Below are 21,257 nucleotides of genomic sequence, written 5' to 3'. Positions count from 1 at the left end.
TAAAGTGAGAATAAATTGCGGTTTTTTGCAGATTTATAAAGAGCTAATATCAGCAGACCAATTAATTAGGTGTGCTTTCGTGTTGTGATTGCATTCTTAAACCTAACTGTTGTGCTTCTTAATAAACAAGTGAAAAAAACATGGACATTGTAAATAGCACAGCCACCTTGTGTCGAGTCAATACAGTTGTATATTTCAAATATGGTCTATACGTTTACATATTTTTATACTTTGCACTATATACAGTTCTTTTTATGAAACATTTTGTGCAGTTGTACATTTCAGTTTCCTGACATTTTCTTTTGTGCATAGAATACAGTAAAGTCTCGTTATATCGATATCCAAGGGATTCCGAAAAAAATATCGATATAACCGGGACTATCGATATATCCGACCCTGTTTGCATGTAATTTTCTCCGTGCGTGCATAGAAATAGTATCGATATACCCGGGACTATCGATATATCCGATATCGATATAACGAGACTTTACTGTACTTTGTTTTATCTTTTGACATCCCCCTACCCCTTTCAAATTTGCTGATGTAGATTGCCAATTTCCCCATTGTGAGACTGTTAAAGGCTTTCTGATTCTGATTCTGATTAAACATCATGTCTAAAGGAAAAATGTTATTTCCATTCCTGTGGAGATTATTAACCAAATGAAATAATAGGTAAGTCAGGGTATGGGGTGGGCTGAGGGGGGTCAAAAAAGGTTCCAGGGCTTTTTTTGGGCATTAAGAGAATTAAGGCAAATCCCAGAAAGGGAAATAAAAGTCCCCCCAAACAGGTAAATTTAAGAAACATCATCACTATTTCCTTTTCCCTTTTTCGAAGTGAATGGGGGCAATAAAGTTTAAATCATTTTAACACATCAGATTTTTTTCAAAATAAAAATATTAGAATGTTCACGCCACGTTGCCCCAAACTATTTTCCACAGTTGTTCCTGGGAGAGATGCGTGCTACATGGGAGGCATCCAGCACTACTAGTTTCACACAAATCAAGGGGAGGGGAGGGAAGTGGAAACTGAGTAAGAGGGGATTATGAAGCAAAATGTAGGGAACCTGACTGTTACCATCTAGGGTAGAACAACCGATTGCATCTATTAGACTGGTAGAAATGAGTAAATGGATACTGCACCCACTGGCCATGTACATTAGCCTTTTTAAATGGCTATTAATCTGGGCCAGGGGCTTAGGCAAAGGGGAAAAGAAAATCCTGCAGAGAACCTTTCATCAGGTTGAAAGGTTAATGCACACGCTCAACAAAAATGCCTTGGCTCCAGACAGGCGATTGTGTGTCAGTCAGCCACATTCCCCTGACACGGAGCAGTTGTCTTGCCCAGACCGGAGAACGAGAGTGTATAATTGCAACAAGGCAGCGGCATAATCGAGTTTGTGTATGTTGTGAACACACAAAGTCCTTCGGTTCTCTGGGGAACAGGGGCAAGGTGGGAGTTGAAGCCACCAGATCCTCCACATTGGTGTGAGGAGCTGGGCTGCAGCTGCTTAAACTAATGCAGGCAAATGCAATTTCATGATCCTCACTGCGACTCAATCCGTGTTGCTGTTGTAATTTAACACTCCAAGACACGGTGTTCGCTTGTGTGTGTCTTTGGCTGTCACACGACTAAAGAAGTCATCGAAGCAATTGTTTTTTGAATAATTTGGTTCACAAAGATATGCAAAAGGAAAAACAGATGTATTGGCGGGATGTTGTGGCTCTCTTAACTGGATGCCTGATTTCCCCTTCCCTCTGCCGCACCCCACCGATTCTGGATCGAGGCCTTTTTTCTTCATGCCAACAGTAAGTCGGATGCAATTGTGTTTACATTTTCTCGGTCATAGTTAATGTTGTAAGGAAGTAGCATCATGTGTGCGAGAGTTTATCTGAGACTGGTCACTTTAATCAATTAAGGCTAATAGTGCAGGCATTCTTATTAAAAGTGGATACATTGATCTCTGAAGTGAAAACTCAAATGTTTCCAGTCTACTTCATCAACAAAAGAATTGTTCCAACACATTTGGTCCATACACCAGTGGGAAGGAAAAAATGGCAATAAACAACTGGAAAGTCATAATCCACCGCATACTCTTAACTCTGCCTGAAATTTCACACACACAGGCATTTTTGCTCTAAATAGACAGACAGACAGACAGAGTCACAGACAGGCAGGAAGGCAGGCAACCTAACTTTTCGAGAAAAAAAAGTATTGAGTTGTAAAAAGAGAGAAAAAAAAATCAGTATGAGATCCTCGATACACAAAACCACCATCCACTTGAAATTGCATGCCAACTGTGCGGCTATGTAATTGTGGCACCACATAGAGGACAACACGACAAAGTGCGCAAAGCGACAATATTGGCTGAGGACTGTTTGGACAAGGTATGAAACGAAGTGGTGAAAGTTTGAGGAATACCGGAGAGGACAACATGCTGGTGTCCCTCAAAGCACAGCTTCTCATTGGCACAAATCACCTTGCTGAAACTTGTTACACCCGATTGATGAGGCTCACTACAAACAGTTGACACGGTTGCAGGCAGCCTTTAAACAAAACAATCATTACACAATGGCACATGGCCAGATCGGTAGTGGTGCTGGCAATTCTTTTTACTGACTCACTTTTGAGGTGAGGTTTGGGGATCCTCCCTTCCTGTTTGAGCGGAGCCTTACAGTTTCACAGCTTCACTTTATTGCTTTGTACATAGCGAGCGCACGCCAGGCGTGAGGCTCCCTACTCCTCCCCTCTCTTGCTCAGGCGTTCCTGCAGTGCTCCTGTCCAGAGATTGACTGACTCAGAAAACTCAAGTGGAAGAGACGCACTACAGTGCTTTCTGCCTGCTGGGAAATACTAATGCAATGTGGTTTTATTGATCAGCTGCATGGCATTCTCTCGTTTTCTTTTTCTTTTTTCCCTTTGGAATGGGAAAGAATACATTTGACTAAAGATTTAGGCAAACAAAGAGAATGACCAACATATGAAGAGGAGTAGGCACTGCAGCATGAAGGCAACAATTGGACCTCTCCTCCTCAGTGATGAAAAGCTAGTGAGAAAATAATTGTCAGTGCTGTCCACCAATCTTGTGCGTGGATGTTGCCAGCAGACTGCTATTACAGAAAAAGGAGACTGTGATGATGATGATCAATAATTGGACCATGACTTTCAAGAAGACTGATTTTTCTTAGTTTTTGCCAAGATCATTTCGTGATCATTTTTCCATTGGTGCTTTAGCATCCTTTGCAGGCTTTCTTTCCAGATAAATGTGGACCTTGTTTGTTAAGAGGATGGAGGACTGCTTGAGGACCAGTTATTTGGCACTGATGACATTGTATTTGGTTCCGAATACAGTTTACACAGCCAACAGTGTTTATCCCAGAATACGCCTCTCACACAAAGGTAAGAAATGTGCAGTGTGTTGTCCAGAGCAATGATTCCCAACATTATTTTGGCTTGCGTACTGTCAAGTTATGTTGGTTTTTTGAGTTTTCCCCCTAACTTGAAAAAGGGGTTTTGGCTGTGTTGACCGGGGTTACACTGGGACTTCACTCCTTGACTCCAATGATGAGACAGATTTCTCCTTTCTTTTTCCTCTTTTATTTTGGACTTAATCGTCTCTTTTCTCATTGAAAGGACAATTGGAAGATTGCAAGTTTGCAAGTTTGCCAGTTTGCAAGGTGAAAAACCTTTGAAGAAGGTAAAACACAAACAGCAATTAGGTATACATTTGAAGGCTTAACAGGCTGGTTTTGACATTAAACCATCAAATCAAATGATCAAATAAACAGTCACAATATCAGGTTCTCTCACCGTCAGCCACCCTGGTCTTTACACAGTTGAACTCTACTGTCTTGGTAAACTCCTAGAGCAGTACTTGAACCGAACCGAACCTGAGCAGTATTGCAACTGACTATTTTAAGGATTGGTTGCTTCTGGTGAGAGCCTTTGATTTCTGAATGGCTTTCAGCTGCTGGCACACCGGCCTTCATTTCAGCTCTCTCCTCTGGGGGAAAAATGGTGCTACTCATCTTTGGACTACTGCTTCGGCCATATTTGTAGTTTTTTACCAAGACACTCATCTTTGGACTACAGCTTCGGCCATATTTGTAGTTTGCCGAGACACCTCCCACTCAATCTTTCCATGGATACATTGGGAAGATTGCCAACTGTAGGCAAACGAAGTAAGTATGGTGGTCTTGCCAAGATTTTCTTATTTCTGTTCTTCAGCAGGTAGTAGAACAACCAACCGTCTTACGTCCCTGTGCAGAACAGTGGGTTGGAACTGTTTCCTCAGGCTGCTTAAATTGGAATGGATGGGCTTCGCCTTTGGGGTTTTTGTCAGGGGGACACAGTAGCTGGGATAGATCCGGATGTGGACATCCCTCACAATGCCTTTGTCATCTGGGTTGGTGCTGATAACTCAGCCAAGCTTGAAGTGACCCCTTTAGTGCATTTTGGTCACATAACCAGACAATTTTTTTTTTTTGTTCTTTTGACTTCAAGACGGCGCCGCGAGAGTGGCTGCCTTTCCAGCAGCTCATGTATTTTGTTTTTCTACTTTCATTCCTTTCATCACTTTGCTGCTGTGAAATGTAAATTTCTCCACTGTGAGACGAATAAAGGCATATCCAATCCAATCCAATCCAATCCAATGTCTCCTACAGTGACATTTCTTTCAGCAGTGCCATTTGCTTCGGACACCAAGGTTGGGACCTGCGAGTTGACTCCAAGATTTCCAGAACCTGGTTACCTCAGCAGGCATTGCCCTGAGCCTTTTGTAGGGATTAGATGGAAAAGTCAAATGTTTTGAGGTCTCCACTTTGAGATGCACGACCAAGAAGGAGGCTGTTTGGTGTGATATATTGGATGCAGTTTTCCCGACTCTGGATTCTGGCATCAATCGGGCGCTCATTTGCGAGGTTTGCTGCAGTGTAGAGAGCTGTCTGGAACTCGGAGAAGCTGAGCCCGTACTCTTTACCAAGACTCTGGAGTGCCCTCTTTACAATACGTACAGCGGCCTCTGCTGCACCGTTCCTGTGTGGAGAGTCAGCGGGGTGAATTTTCCACATCCACTTAGTTCCATTTTTGGCTGCTGCATCCTCCAGTGTTGTTTCATCCAAGCCATCCAAGAAGCTATACAGTTCCTTGAGGAAAGATTTTGCTCCAAAGAAATTGGTTCCAGGATCAGACCAGCTCTTTCTTGGATGCCCTCTGAGAGCTGTGTTTTTTTTTTCTTTCTTCCACAGAGATGGCTCCTTTGGAGGAGACTGCCTCCCACTTTGGGCCGTCCAAGGCTTCAACTTGTTGAGAGATTCTTTTTGCCGCTCTCCAAACCATTGCAACTGTTTTGACCAGTCTAATGATAGGACCCTGGTCTGTGGTCCATTTCAAGTACATCACTGCGCCATAAGCATGCTCACTTCCATCAGAGGATGTGACCGCAGAGGGTGGTTCAGTAATGAAGCATTTGGGAGTTAGAGCCCTAGTGAACATGATCGTGCTGAGTTGCCGGTACTCCTCGAATAGATCGATTGCATCATCTCTGAGTCCATCTGAGAGTGCAATGTCCCATGTGTCTTTGACTGGACAGCTTTCAGCCTTCGCCTCTTGAAATGCGTTCCGCACCAGAATAGCTCCCTTTTGTGTGGTAGGAGTCACAAGGCCAACTGGATCGTACAGTCCTGACACTTGACTGAGAAGTTCTCTTCGCGCCAAAGGGTTGGGTGTCATGGCTCTGATCTCGTCTTTCAGAAGGTCTTCATCCAGCCACATTTTTTGTTTCCTCTTAGAGAAGTTGATTCCAATTCTGACATGGAGCTTATCGTCTTCAACTCTGTAGCCCAGATCAAGTTCTTTGTTGTCATCATTTCCCATCTGATTTGGTAGGATGATGGTCTTTGTCCTTTCCTCATTACAGCGTTCCTTCCTCCCACCTTGCCCAGAGAAGACCCATGGCTTCAGCTCAAAACCTCCGGCCTTCAGGATCCTCTCCACATTGGCTGTGATGGAGTTTAGCTGGACAAGGCTGTTGTGTGAAGTAAGGATGTCGTCAACGTAGCTGTCGTTATGAATCACTAGACGTTCCTCTTCAAGGTGGGCAAAGAGGGGGAGGTTTGCAGTTTCACGCATTGCCAGTTGCGCTATGCACCCTGCAGGTTTGTCTCCTATGTTCACTCTTGAGATCGCGTATTCCCCCAGGTCCTCATTCTCAGTATCTCGCCAGAGGAATCTGTGAAGATGCACTTCTTGGTCTTCCAGCCAGACGGAGTTATACATCTTTTTTATGTCTCCCAGGGCAGCATGAACTCCACATCTGAATCTGAGCAGTATAGCTCGAATCTGATTAAGGACATCAGGGCCTTTCATCAGCAGCTCATTCATGCTGACACCTCTGCACCTTTGACTGCTATTCTAGACAATTCTTATTGGAGTTGTAACCGAGTGTGGGTTTGGAGCAATGACGTGACTGAGATACCAAACTGGTCCATCCCAACTGGTGATGGTGCCTTTGGGTAGTTTGCGGGCTGCTTTTCTATTTACCATATCATGGACTTGTGCAGCATAAGCCAACTTCCACTCCGGTCTTTTGGCCAATTGTTTTTCTGTTCTCAGGAATGTAGCCTCAACCATTTTTCTGTTGTTTGGTAAGGAAATGGGGTCCTCCACCCAGGGATACCTGGCATGCCAGTGTGGCTCTTCGCTGTGGTGGTCCTCTGTGACATAGGTGAGGCTGTCCCTTACTACTTCAAGTTCCCGTTCCTCTGCGAGAGTCATCTCTTTGCCGCCTGGTTGACATTTTCCACAGCGGCATCCTCCACACTTTGGATCACATGCTGCACCAATACTGTCCCATTTCCACCACTCTAGGAAGTCCCGGTAGGTGCTTGACCTCTGGAGCTGGAACCCTTTGATTTCTGAATGGCTTTTAGCTGCTGGCACACCTGCCTTCATTTCAGCTCTCTCCTCTGGGGGAAAAATTGTGCTACTCATCTTTGGACTACAGCTTCGGCCATATTTGTAGTTTTTTACCAAGACACTCATCTTTGGACTACAGTTTCGGCCATATTTGTAGTTTGCCGAGACACGTACTCACCAAATATTTTTGTCATATTATGAATAACCACATACTCATCATTGTCCAAAATGAAATTGTTTCTGTATTATTACCATACTGTTGCCTGGAAAACAATGTACATTGAAATAATGCATGTTGAAAAATGAATGAAATATATGATACCCTAGTTTTATTGTATTTACCACCCCCCAAAATATAGTTCATTTGAATAAATCCCCTTTAAAAAGGTGTTTAAACTTTTGTGAGAGACTTATGTTGACACCAGTCTGATTTTGGAATGGCTGTGGAAAAAGTTATCGATCTGGGAAATAGATTATTAAATGTTCCCAAGAACACCCAGGAATGTGCTCACGTACCCTTAGGAGTAGGCGTACCCCCTAATGGGAAACACTGGCCTCGCATGTGATTTTGTTTGTTGCCAATGTGGGAGATATGAGCAAACAAATGTCACAGAAATGTTCCTGAAGTCCACTTGTTTAAAAAGAACCTCATGATTTCTCATAGTTTCAATAATGTTCCACTCATTTGTCCATCCAATCATCCAATGCAACCGCCCATCCACCCATCCTACCACCCACCCATCAATCCATCCATCCATCCACCCACCCACCCATCCATCCATCCATCCATCCATCCATCCATCCATCCATCCATCCATCCATCCATCCATCCATCATCCACCAATCATGGAGACAAGATTACATAAAGAAAAATAAATTAAATAATATTAAAGATCAGAACCACACTCAGTATATAGCAATTCTGTACTGTGCCAATTTGTTTTAATTTTGTTTTGTTTTTTTTAGAGGCAAATAGCTCTCTACAAAATGTATGATCTCTCTATTGTATGGGTGTGTCTCGCAATGAGATGATGCGGGAACTGTGACTTTTGGTGATGGACAAGAAGCAACTAACAAACTGGTTGCTCAATCAAACCTCTGAAGCCAAACTTCACACTTACTCCCTCTACTCACAGTCCCCAACTTGTATATCAAATCATAAATCTGAAGGTAGCAGCACAAGATTTCTTAAGGATAGTCAGCAGGATAAAATGGCTGCGCCTACGTCTGCTTTGGGATTTACACAGAATTAAAATATGTTGAATCAAGATCAACAATTCAGACCGTTGAACACTGTAGCGTTAGTACTGCAAAGCCAGCAGCCAACAATCCAGTCAAATGTTCGTAGGTTTACACCTTACTGAACTACAATAGTAATTAATCATCATCATCATAATTTAATTTCTCTTTTGGGGCGTGATAGTTATTTACGAAACATAACTATTCATCTTCTGGCTTGGTCACCATTATCTATAATCTGTATATATATATATATATAATATATAATATTGTCACTTAAAATATATAATGTATATGTCACTTTGCTGCTGTGAAATGTAAATTTCTCCACTGTGAGACTAATAAAGGCAAATCCAATCCAATCTAATGTCACAACGAGGGACAATTAATAGTGTTCAATCAACTTGCTATGCTTTTTTTAAATGTGGGAGGAAACTGTAATACTCTGAGAAAACCCACGCAGGCCCAGGTAAAACATGCAAACACCACACAGGAAGGCCAGAACATGTAAAGTGACCCATTTCACTGCTCACAAGATCAAACAAGTTGTAGGAAGAAAGGAAATGAAATCATCAATCTCAGTGAGTCACACACAAAAAAGTTTCATCTTGGTTCCGCAAAATGAAACCCTCGATTGTTCCTCACACAAGACTCATTCCTATGGCGACTTGCATGTATCATGTCACTTATCTGTTTTCATGTTGATAATCCAATAAAGAAGCAGCTCCTTGTTTGTCTTGTGCAACAATTAGGGCGATAATCCACAATAAGGGTTTCTTTAATTAAACATCGGACGAAGTAATCAACAATGAGAATGAAGAAATTTGTGCCTGCATACTTAGTGATATGCATTATAAATAGTCTGGTTCACTTGGTAAGGGTGATGATGATACGGGTTTAATCTTTGTAGAGTAAATATTGTCATTTTCTCACACATTTCTTTGATCTCTATAGCAACACAGGGGTAATTCCACATAAGCCTGTTAGTCATGGTTGGATATAGGTGTGGGATTTCAACGGTCAATAATTTATAAACACAAAATGCTGTTGGAGTGAGTAGTTACAACTGTAAAGTGTGATTTTTATTCATTTGTCTTGCATGATTCATTTAAATTTTTGCAGAAAGGTGGGGTCAAACAATTTTAAATAGTGAGTGCAAAATACAGAAAACATCAGTCACGAAGCATGATTTCTGCTGTCTTTGTGTTTTGGCACTAGAACTGGTGTCAGTTACTGAATGATATTCTCCATACCAGGTTGATATTTTCAATATCTAACAAACAGAAAATTGCACTATACAATGTGTTACATTCGTGTTTTGTGTTTTTTTTTTTTTTGGGGGGGGGGGGGGGGGGGGGCAGGGGGACCACTGTAAGCACTTATCCTACATCAAGCCAAATAATGTCCAGTGCAAAAGAAGAATTGTAAGTGGCACGTCAGTGCCTGACTGGCCGTTTTTCTACTTGACAAAAAAAAATTGCTTTCCCTGGACAAATAAACCCACTACTGGCGGACCTTGTTGTCAAAGTGGAAAAGGTATAAGCTCAGAAGATGGGAATGATTCTTTCACACTAAGATATCTCGTCTTCATATTTGAGAGTGTTGGCAGAGTCTGGTTCACATTCCAATAACCAGCTCACTAGATTCACTGAAGCAAATGGCAGACCTTTGTAAAACAATACCTCATTCTGAACCTTCTGGGTGATGCTAAAGAATGTTCTTGTCATAATTCAAATAGCTCCTCAAGGGCAAAGACATTTTGCTTCTCCTGGAAACAAGAATACACAGTTAAGTTACATGTCCTCGAGTTAATTTTATTCTGAAATTGAAATGGAAAGTCAGGGCCAGGATTTATTCATATTTATTTATTTTAAAGTCTTGCGCCCGCAGCTGTCCAGTCTCATCTGCTCAGGTTAAAGGACAACCGACGTCTCCGGACAAGTTGTGTCCATAATTTGTAAAATGGCTTCAAATGACTTCTACTGGGCATATTTTACAAATATTCCACCGCATATAGCTATATTTTACGTTTTAAGACTCGCGCTGAATATTCCGGAAGTCTTGTTTTTGAGTTGGTGACGAGTCGTCACCCTACGTCACTGAAGGAACGCCCCTCAGCGAGAAAGGACATACCTTGCATCACCTCAATGCATTTTGCAATACTTTTTTTGGTCTGAAAACATCGTGTTGATCCGTGTTGATGGTGAAATTAGAAGGAAAACATAAATAACACGATGGTGAATCCTTGTGTGTGGCAACAACCATCTATTTGATATTCACTGAAAAAAATTGCAAGGAATTAATCAGCCCGTTTTCACCGAGCTTTGTCGCCCTCTTCTGCCTCTTTTCGGTGCTACACCCCCCCCCCCCCAGATGACACACATTCGGTGCTATATTTCCCGCCTCAAAATGACACGGATTAAATTCTTTAATCGATTGCAAACATGCATGCTTTCCTCTTTAGAACTATTTGAATCATATTCATAACTGGATGAGTAACAAGAAAGCATATTCTCCGAATCTGAAGCCATTGTTTTGATTCTCGAGCAAGGCAAGACGTCTTGCTGTGACACCATGAACATGGGGGCGGGGCCTTCTTAAACTGGCCACTTCCGGTTTCAAATTGAAGTACTTTTTAGACACGAAGTCATTTTTATTGGTGTTTTGCATTTGACTAAAATATCATACTGCGTGTTTTGGGTTTTTAGATGCTAGAAAATGTTTTTCTGATGTCAGTTAGGAAACAAAAAAGTGACATTGGTTGTCCTATAAGCGTAATCTGTTACTTTCAATCTTTATCTGTATTTTGATTTGGCTAGCTGCATTAACTTAAGGTGAAGCTAGACTAATATCGTCAATATTCCGTGGATGCCAGTTTAGCTCACCACGATATGCACTGTTTTTGTTACAGTTATGTTAACAAACAAAGCATTTGGTTTAATGTAAACCGACCCGAACATGTTCATACCGCCTCCACGGCACTAGCTCCGGTCCTCTGGGATGAAGCAAAGTCTGGGTGTGAGTTTGAATTTGTAAAGGATGTGAAGTTCAGTCCCCAGATCCAGTGTTGACGTTTCGCCTACTTATTCTTCAAATTTAGGTCAGTATTATTGCGTGTAAGCAGTGTGCATGGTATGTGAAAGTGTATTTGATCCACTGTGCCAAAAATGTGTTCCAGTGATTCTCAACACAATACAAGACTGATGATCATTGTCAGTCACATTTCCACGCTCTTTCAGAAACAACCCGAAGATCCTGTGGTAAAAAGCTGTACATTATACCAAACTGCATCGCCTGTCTTTGCTTCAAACTGAGTTTGTGTGTGTGTGTGTGTGTGTGTGTGTGTGTGTATGTGTGTATATATGTGTGTATGCGTGCGTGTGTGTGTGTGTGTGTGTGTGTGTGTGTGTGTGTGTGTGTGTGTGTGTGTGTGTGTGTGTGTGTGTGTGTGTGTGCGTATGTGTGTGTGTATCCATAACTCATTGCTGCGGTTTGTCAGTGGATATCTACTGTAGATTGTCCCCAAGTTGAAAAGTCCCATTCATGCACGGTGTGAGACGTGACTTGTTCATCAATATGATGATGGTGTGGATGCAGTTCAGGGAGTGTGCTGAGATGAGATTCAAATTCCCTCAGAATATAGAAAAATATTACAATAACATCTGCTATCTTAACTTGTGTAGATGGATCTTGTTACAGTGCTGCGAATGATGGCCACGACTAATGTGGAGGGAATATTTGCACTTGAGAATTGGAGCAATTTACAAGACAGCCCATTTAAGTGAACATGCTGAAAACATCACTAAAACAGAGGAAGGCACTTCCTCAACCGCCTCTCTCCTACAAACAATGCAGTCCTTTTACCCTTTCCAAAGAAAATCAGTAGAGTAAGGCACACATGAATAAACAAAACACAGTCCTTTAGGGCTTTAGGTGCTTCTTCAGCCGTTGTTATAAATGAGAGGAATATTAAATAGATTTTAATGGCTGTTATTTTGCATCCAAAAAAGAGAGATACCAAACAGCTGGGTTTTCACTTCAGTCCTTCCTACCCTCTGTGCATGAACTGAGTCAGTCCGGACATGAGGTAAAACATCTCCAAAGACAATTAACTGTACTGTTTGATTGATTCTACGCCCTGTGAATCTTTCTACCGTACTATCAGAGAACTGAAACCTTGTACGTGTCATGAGCTTGTGCGAATCGGGATCATCAAGTTTCTGTCGGCTTCTGCACATGAATTGCTCGGGGCAGTTGTCCATATCTGTCTTGAATGACCTTGCGAGCATGCAAATAAATGCATGCCTTGCATGTTCACTTTCACTGATATCGCCACCCTTTCTTTATCAATGTGTTTAGACAGATTTGCTTGAGATAACCACAAAACCGTAGACATTCCAAATTTCTACATCAATCATACGTAGTGAGAAAACACCCACGATTCCACACTGTATTTAGTTACAGTAGACCATAATGTCCAAAGTTGGGGGCCAAATGCGGCTCGTGATCAATTTTCATACGGTCCGCAACCTCCGTCATAAAAGCAATAATGTTTGGCCTGCAGGTAGAATTAATATATTGGGCAGTCGTGCTTTTATCTGAGTGTGCTAAGTGCTGCCATCTCCTGCTTCACCAAAATAAAATTCATAAATTGCAATTCTAATGAAACATTTGAGACGTAACATCTGAAAGGATTATTGGAGGGTGCCAGTCGGAGTAATGGCTGCGTTTTTCACATGTTGTCTATGACCTCGTTAGATATGCAGCTGAAGGTTTGGTGTTTGGATTTACTCCAGCAGTGTCTTTGAATTTATTGACTGTGCACCCAAAGGGTCACACAACAAATGGAGATCCAAGTGACCATGGCAACAGCAGCTCATTATTTCCTGCCGCAGTATTTTGCTCAAACATATATAACATTCAGAAATGCTACTTAAAAGGACAACCGACACCTCCCGACAAGTTGCGTCCATAATTTGTAAAATCACTTCAAATGACTTCTACTGAGCGCATTTTACAAAGATTCCACCGCATATAGCTATATTTTACGTTTTAAGGCTCGCACTGAATATTCAGGAAGTCTTGGTTTCGAGTTGATGACGATGCCCTAAGTCATGTCACCGTGGGAACGCCCGTGACCGAGAATGCGACACACAATGCATTTTGGCTACTTTTTTTCATCTGAGAACACTGTGTTGATCGCGATATTAGAAGGAAAACTACATGAATAACGCGATGGTGAATCGTTGTGTGTCACAGCCAATTGCGGTCACAAGCATAAAGAATGTGTAAGTTTACACAAATTCCCAGGGGAGAAATCAGTCCATTTCCAACCGAGCTTGTGCGCCATCTTGTACATTTTCTGGGTGCTACATTGGAGTGCAGACGGCTCGAATTGATTCGGAAGGACTTCTTTAATCGATTGCAAACATTTATGCTTTCCTCTTCAGAACTATTTGAATCAAATTCATAACTGTATGAGTAACAAGAAAGCATCTTCTCCGAATCTGAGCTCTCTGAAGCCATTGTTTTGATTCTGGATCAAGGCAGTGTGTGACCAATAGTGACGTCACGAACATGGGGGTGGGACTTTCTTAATCAGAATCAGAATACCTTTATTCGTCCCACAATGGGGAAATTTGCAGTCTACAGCAGCAATTGAAAAGGGATGGGGTAGGGGTGGGGGTGAAAGGATAGAAAACAAGATATTCTAAGCATAACAAAATAAAGTGTCAACTGTATACTGTGCAGATGTAAATGTGTAAAACCGTTCCATAAGAAAAACTGTATATAGTGCAGAATCAACAAATGCATTTTGATATATTGCAACAACGCATATTTACAAGTGTCCAGTTTTTTTTTTTCTTTTTTCACATGTGAAAAAAGTCCAGTTCCGAGCTCATTTTGTGGCAGTTTTGGGACACTCTAAGTCATTTTTATTGCCGTTTTGCATTTTGCTAAAAATATGACCCAGTGTGTGTTGGGTATTTTAGATGCTATAAAACGTTTTTCTTCTGTCAGTTAGGAAACAAAAAAAATGGTGTCGGTTGTCCTTTAAGGCAGAATATGGAAATATGCAGGCTTGTCACAAATGGTATCGTCAGAATCTTTCAAGTTATATGCTGCATGACTTGTCAGCAAACGTAGTGAACGATTATGACTGGTGACAAAAGGCTGAGATTAGTGATTAGACAAATCGTAATTTTCGTGGAATTAAGATTGCCTGCCTCTTTCACCTGTAATTCCAAATTTGCTACTGCCAACAAAATGACCTGTAAGTTTGAAACTGATAGGGCGTTCACTTTGCTCCAGGACGGGGAATGCATGTGTGGTGTTTTTCAAATCAATAGAGGATCACATGTTTTTTTTTTCTTTTTTTAATAGTGAAAACAGTAAACATGATGGCATGAAGTCCTACATTTAAATAGTAAACATTAACCTGGCAAAATGGAAGTTTCACATTTGAATCCTAAGGATGACAAAGGTCAAATGATATATTCAGCGCACTTCCCTTGGTTTACATCTCATTGCTTATTTTATTTTATTTTGTGTGTGTCTGTATGTTAGTGTGTTTATCTCGGAAGAGTAGCTCTCCCAATGTGTATGCACGTTCATTAATCAGGTGTCATGGAGGGAGGTGGCTGATGAAGCTCCCTCCGACGTTCTCTTTGACCTTTTCCCCATGAAAAAAAACAAGAAGTGGACGATGGTGTGAAGGCAAAGATTACCGAAGCTATCACAGACTACATTTCCACTCCCAAGAGAGCACAACCATGTAAACGCCTGATAACCTCATCTGATTTTGGACCCTTGACGATTGAGTTTAACAACATACATTTCGGCTGTGAAGCCAATAGAAACATTTAACTTGGATTAGGACACAAAATAACTGCACACATCCCAGTTTTACAGAACATAATGTATGTATGAATGAGGTAACAAAATCTAAATCAGTAAACTCTAATTTGAGATTTTCTACCTTGTATCATGACAGATTGCCGTCAAGCAACCAATAAACTGCCACAAACATCCTGAAAAACATAGTATATTTCCATTCCATTCGCTTTGTTCCGAAGACGCACAACGTAGAGAAAATGAGTCGAATGCAACATGATCAATTTAGGCGACTTAATTCCCAGTTTGACATTGAACGCTGGTTGCAATGAAAAATGCAATGTTTATTTGAGCTTTGTTGAAACATTTATGATATTTTCTGCCCTATAAGGGACACCTAAAAGCACTCAATTTTCTCAAAAGCCAAATATGCGTCTTTCAATATGATGCACCTTATACAAAAATTAATAGGCGGATTTCTTGGATGTAGTGTTTTAGATGTTCTGTAAAGCACTTTGTTCGAGCTATGGCAGCTTAAAAGCTCAATTGTGTTGTCCTCTCTTTAGGTAGCTTCCCACGATTGTAGCTTCTATTCTATGCACAATATGATGTAGTGCACCATATAAATGAAAACAGTTTGAAAGAAGATCATGCTGGTTTAGACGTTGACATCGCGGAGAAGTAAGGTTGAAATTAGTTAAAGTCGTTATCTGACATTAGGAATCCCACAGGGGTGGGCTAATAATCTTGCAATGTGATATATCTCCCACAATCACACATACAAGCACAAGTGAGATTCCTGAGCACAAGGTTGTTTTCCAATAATTGAAACCCACTGCGGACATGGAGACCTCTGCAGGACACCACATTGATGCTGAGGGCATCAGAACAACCCAAATTTGTCACATTCCACCCTGTCTTCAAGTCTTGTTTGTTGATTAGCAGATCTTCAGTCAGTGAGCAACCGCCATAATAAGATCGCTCATTTTGATTTTGGTATTGAAAAAAATTAGGTTGATGAAATGATGAATGACAGTTTTATTTATTATGATCTCCTAGTTTGTGTGCCTCACTTCTCTCCACCCTGTCCTCTGAGAGACGTGCCAATGAAAAAGTAGGTTGCTCACTGGCAAACAAGTTGTAGTCTCAGTGTTTCCATTGCAAACTCTAGACAAAAGCAAAATTTTATTTGGATTGAAGAGCTACGAATCATCTGCATCTTCTTTCACCGCATATCGGATGAAAGTGTCTGCCTTTTTTTCCCCTGAGCACTTTCCATTTGATGTGGGATCCCGGCCAACTGTGGAAACCCCTCCGCCACCTTCTCTCAAATTTATAACTAGTGGCAAAAAAGTCCTCAGTGGCTTTGTATAACAGGGAGCAAAGTTTGAGAACGAAGTGCAGGGGAATGAGATGTAGAAATCCCCCTCATTGCCTTTTCATCAGTTCAAGACGCGACTACAGCTGCACATAATAACAGGAGAGACTGAGCTGTGTGATTGCAGCACACACCTGTTGTGTTTTTAATCAAGAGTGTTGTTGTGTTAATCATACGTCTGTGTAAGCTCTCAGTCGTACAGGAGTGGTCCATCGATGAGAAGGTTTCTTCAGCCGTCATCTGTACAAAAGTGAAGGTTTCGGACGTTTCGCCTCCTATCCAAGAGGCTTCGTCAGCGAACTAAAGTCTGACTGGTCGTATCGGCCCCATTTATATATCCCTAATGTCCAGACATGGTGGCGCCGGACACCGCTATGATAGGTCCCTACTCTCAGGTTGGGGGGTAGAGGACCCCTCCCTGTGGCCCCACTGATTGTTCCTACATTCCTGACTAACGACTGGCCTATTACCCCCACTCCCACCGGTATCACCTCATCAGCATAACGACCCTCATCCGCATTACGAAAGTTGCCTAACCTGTTTTGCCTAAGCAGGCTATTGTATGAACGATCCAAATTGAACCTCACCCCACCAGACCGGTTTAATGAAGGATTTTGTTGTTTTGGATTGGATTGGATTGGATATGCCTTTATTAGTCTCACAGTGGAGAAATTTACATTTCACAGCAGCAAAGTGATGAAAGGAATGAAAGTAGAAAAACGAAATACATGAGCTGCTGGAAAGGCAGCCACTCTCGCGGCGCCATCTTGAAGTCAAAAGAACAAAAAAAAAAAAACTAAATAACAAATAATATGACAGCATAGAGACAATATGACAAAACAAAGACACAGAGAGACATTCATTCTTCAGGACTTGCTGTACCCTCTTTGTGATGACATGAAACAGTTCCAGATGAAAGAGGAGAGGATCAAAGCGACTTTCCACCAGTGGATCAGGGACATCATGGTGGAATGTGCATGTCAACTACAAGCTAAATGTTGAAAGCAAACATGCAGCTGTAGCATCCATTGACGAAAAGAGATTGTCTCACATCTCCTGTTCCACATAAATCTGCTTCAATTCCAAGCCGCAACAGTTCCACATACGCATCGGCGCTCTGCGCTGACGCTCCTTTCTTCTTATTGCGGGTTCCTCAAGCCATATAATATTTTATAAGAATCGCTTCTTTTACCCCCCTTTCAAACCATCTATGTTCTTTCGCTAAGATTTTAACCTCATTGTCATCAAATGAGTGGTTGCTAGCTTTTAGGTGCAAATGTACTGCCGATTGAGGTCCACTTATATTATCCCTGCGATGTTGATAAAGTCTTTTTTTGAGAATTTGTTGAGTCTCCCCAATGTACTGCTCTTTACAATTTTCATTCTTACAATGTATGGAATAAACTACATTACTTTGTTTTTCATTTGGTAGACTATCTTTTGGATGCACTAATTTTTGCCTTAACGTGTTTATCGGTTTGAAATAAGTAGGAATTTTATGTTGCCAAAGGACTCTTTGTAATTTTTCAGAAACTCCTGCAATGTACGGTACTGCTACTCCTCTCCTTTTTGTATCTTGAGAATTATTGGTTTCATTCCCTATTATTTCTTTCTGACATTTGTTGAATGACCATTGAGGGTACCCACAGTTAGTGAGTGCTCTCCTGATATGTTTAGACTCCTTTTCTCTACCTTCAGTGCTAGTTGGTATTAGTTTAGCCCTATGCTGGAGGGTTCTGATAACTCCTAGTTTATGTTGTAAAGGGTGGTTAGAGTCAAAAAGTAAGTATTGTCAGTGTGCGTAGCCTTCCTAAAGACTTCTGTTTTTAGCGCTCTGTCCTCTTTTATAATTACTTTACAATCCAAGAAGGCGAGTTGGTTCTCTTTATCAACATCGCAGGGATAATATAAGTGGACCTCAATCGGCAGTACATTTGCACCTAAAAGCTAGCAACCACTCATTTGATGACAATGAGGTTAAAATCTTAGCGAAAGAACATAGATGGTTTGAAAGGGGGGTAAAAGAAGCGATTCTTATAAAACAACAAAATCCTTCATTAAACCGGTCTGGTGGGGTGAGGTTCAATTTGGATCGTTCATACAATAGCCTGCTTAGGCAAAACAGGTTAGGCAACTTTCGTAATGCTGATGAGGGTCGTTATGCTGATGAGGTGATACCGGTGGGAGTGGGGGTAATAGGCCAGTCGTTAGTCAGGAATGTAGGAACAATCAGTGGGGCCACAGGGAGGGGTCCTCTGCCCCCCCAACCTGAGAGTAGGGACCTATCATAGCGGTGTCCGGCGCCACCATGTCTGGACATTAGGGATATATAAATGGGGCCGATACGACCAGTCAGACTTTAGTTCGCTGACGAAGCCTCTTGGATAGGAGGCGAAACGTCCGAAACCTTCACTTTTGTACAGATGACGGCTGAAGAAACCTTCTCATCGATGTGTTAATCATAGCAATTAGTTCAACGACACTATAAACTATTCTTTTTATCAGGATTTTTGTCTCGAAAGGGAGGAAATTAGTATTTTTTTTCCCCTCATCTACTTTTTCTTTTATTTCTTAGTTTCATGCTACATTTCTTTCTCTCATTACCTTGTTTTAGTCCTGTCCCTTCTACTCCGGGCATCCTACCATTTCTTTTCAGTTTCTTGTCTGATTTTTATAAGGTTCTGTGAACTTGACAGCACCCAGACTCAACCACTGTCCACATCATTGGTCTTAAAAAATGTCCCTGCATCAATTTCAACGATCGAAATGGACTGAAATATATTTCTGTCATTCCGAAGGTTGGCAACCGGATTTTTAGAAAAGATCGAAACCAAGACGCGGACTCTCACACTCACATCAAACATTCATCCTTTGGTAATGTTGGTTCCCCATTTCAAAAATATAGCCGCCGTGGATCAAATTGAAACAAAAGGGTGACTCATTTTTTAAAAAAGGTTGTGCAATGACTATCATTTGTTCTTTTCCGCCATTTTCCTTTCTTCTTTACCATGCAGATCGTCTGTGTAAGCTCTCAGTCGTACAGGAGTGGTCCATCGATGAGAAGGTTTCTTCAGCCTTCATCTGTACTTTTTTGAAGGTGTCGGACGTTTCGCCTCCTATCCAAGAGGCTTCGTCAGCGAACTAAAGTCTTACTGGTCGTATCGGCCCTATTTATATATCCCTAATATCAGAACCTCCAGCATAGGGCTAAACTAATACCAACAAGCATTGAAGGTAGAGAAAATGAGTCAAAACATATCAGGAGAGCCCTCACTAACTGTGGGTACCCTCAGTGGTCATTCAACAAATGTCAGAAAGAAAGAATAGGGAACGAAACCAAAAATTCTCAAGATACAAAAAGGAGAGGAGTAGCAGTACCTTACATTGCAGGAGTTTCTGAAAAACTACAAAGAGTCCTTTGGCAACACAACATTCCTACTTATTTCAAACCGATAAACACGTTAAGGAAAAAATTAGTGCATCCAAAAGATAGGCTGCCAAATGAAAAACAAAGTAATGTCGTTTATTCAATACATTGTAAGAATGAAAATTGTAAGGAAATTCAGAAATGCTACTTTAAAGGACAACCGACACCTCCCGACAAGTTGCGTCCATAATTTGTAAAATCACTTCAAATGACTTCTACTGAGCGCATTTTACAAAGATTCCACCGCATATAGCTATATTTTACGTTTTAAGGCTCGCACTGAATATTCAGGAAGTCTTGGTTTCAAGTTGATGACGATGCCCTAAGTGACGTCACCGTGGGAACGCCCGTGACCGAGAATGCGACACACAATGCATTTTGGCTACTTTTTTTCATCTGAGAACACCGTGTTGATCGCGAAATTAGAAGGAAAACTACATGAATAACGCAATGGTGAATCGTTGTGTGTCACAGCCAATTGCGGTCACACGCATAAAGAAGGTGTAAGTTTACACAAATTCCCAGGGGAGAAATCAGTCCATTTCCAACCGAGCTTGTGCGCCATCTTGTACATTTTCTGGGTGCTACATTGGAGTGCAGACGGCTCGAATTGATTCGGAAGGACTTATTTAATCGATTGCAAACAAAAAAACTAAAGTCTTACTGGTCGTATCGGCCCTATTTATATATCCCTAATATCAGAACCTCCAGCATAGGGCTAAACTAATACCAACAAGCATTGAAGGTAGAGAAAATGAGTCAAAACATATCAGGAGAGCCCTCACTAACTGTGGGTACCCTCAGTGGTCATTCAACAAATGTCAGAAAGAAAGAATAGGGAACGAAACCAAAAATTCTCAAGATACAAAAAGGAGAGGAGTAGCAGTACCTTACATTGCAGGAGTTTCTGAAAAACTACAAAGAGTCCTTTGGCAACACAAAATTCCTACTTATTTCAAACCGATAAACACGTTAAGGCAAAAATTAGTGCATCCAAAAGATAGGCTGCCAAATGAAAAACAAAGTAATGTAGTTTATTCAATACATTGTAAGAATGAAAATTGTAAGGAGCGGTACATTGGGGAGACTCAACAAATTCTCAAAAAAAGACTATATCAACATCGCAGGGATAATACGAGTGGGCCTCAATCGGCAGTACATTTGCACCTAAAAGCTAGCAACCACTCATTTGACGACAATGAGGTTAAAATCTTAGCAAAAGAACATAGATGGTTTGAAAGGAGAGTAAAAGAAGCGATTCTCATAAAACAACAAAATCCTTCTTTAAACAGGACTGGTGGGGTGAGATTCAATTTGGATCGTTCATACAATAGCCTGCTTAGGCAAAACAGGTTAGACAACATTCGTAATGCTGATGAGGTGATACCGAAGGGAGGGGGGCAAACAGGCCAGTCGTTAGTCAGGAATGTAGGAACAATCAGTGGGGCCACAGGGAGGGGTCCTAT

The 21,257-nt window shown here is 41.4% G+C and overlaps 1 protein-coding gene across 1 annotated transcript in view; it reads left to right on the top strand.

Annotated features, from left to right (window-relative positions):
• Positions 1–3,210: 3,210 nt before the first annotated feature.
• The window catches only part of sema3e (sema domain, immunoglobulin domain (Ig), short basic domain, secreted, (semaphorin) 3E), a 53,843-nt gene continuing 35,796 nt past the window's right edge, over positions 3,211–21,257 (top strand). Inside the window, exon 1 of the mRNA XM_088996861.1 lies at positions 3,211–3,397. Within this exon, the coding sequence (XP_088852987.1) occupies positions 3,262–3,397 (136 nt within the window). The 5' untranslated portion in view covers positions 3,211–3,261. The remainder of the gene's footprint in view (positions 3,398–21,257) is intronic.

Source organism: Hippocampus bargibanti, linkage group LG05, assembly GCF_051943395.1.
Source record: "Hippocampus bargibanti isolate YZ-2025 linkage group LG05, ASM5194339v1, whole genome shotgun sequence".
Classification (NCBI taxonomy): Eukaryota; Metazoa; Chordata; class Actinopteri; order Syngnathiformes; family Syngnathidae; genus Hippocampus; species Hippocampus bargibanti.
The sequence above is the reverse complement of the archived record's forward strand: the minus strand, read 5'-3'. Positions and strand labels throughout refer to the sequence as shown.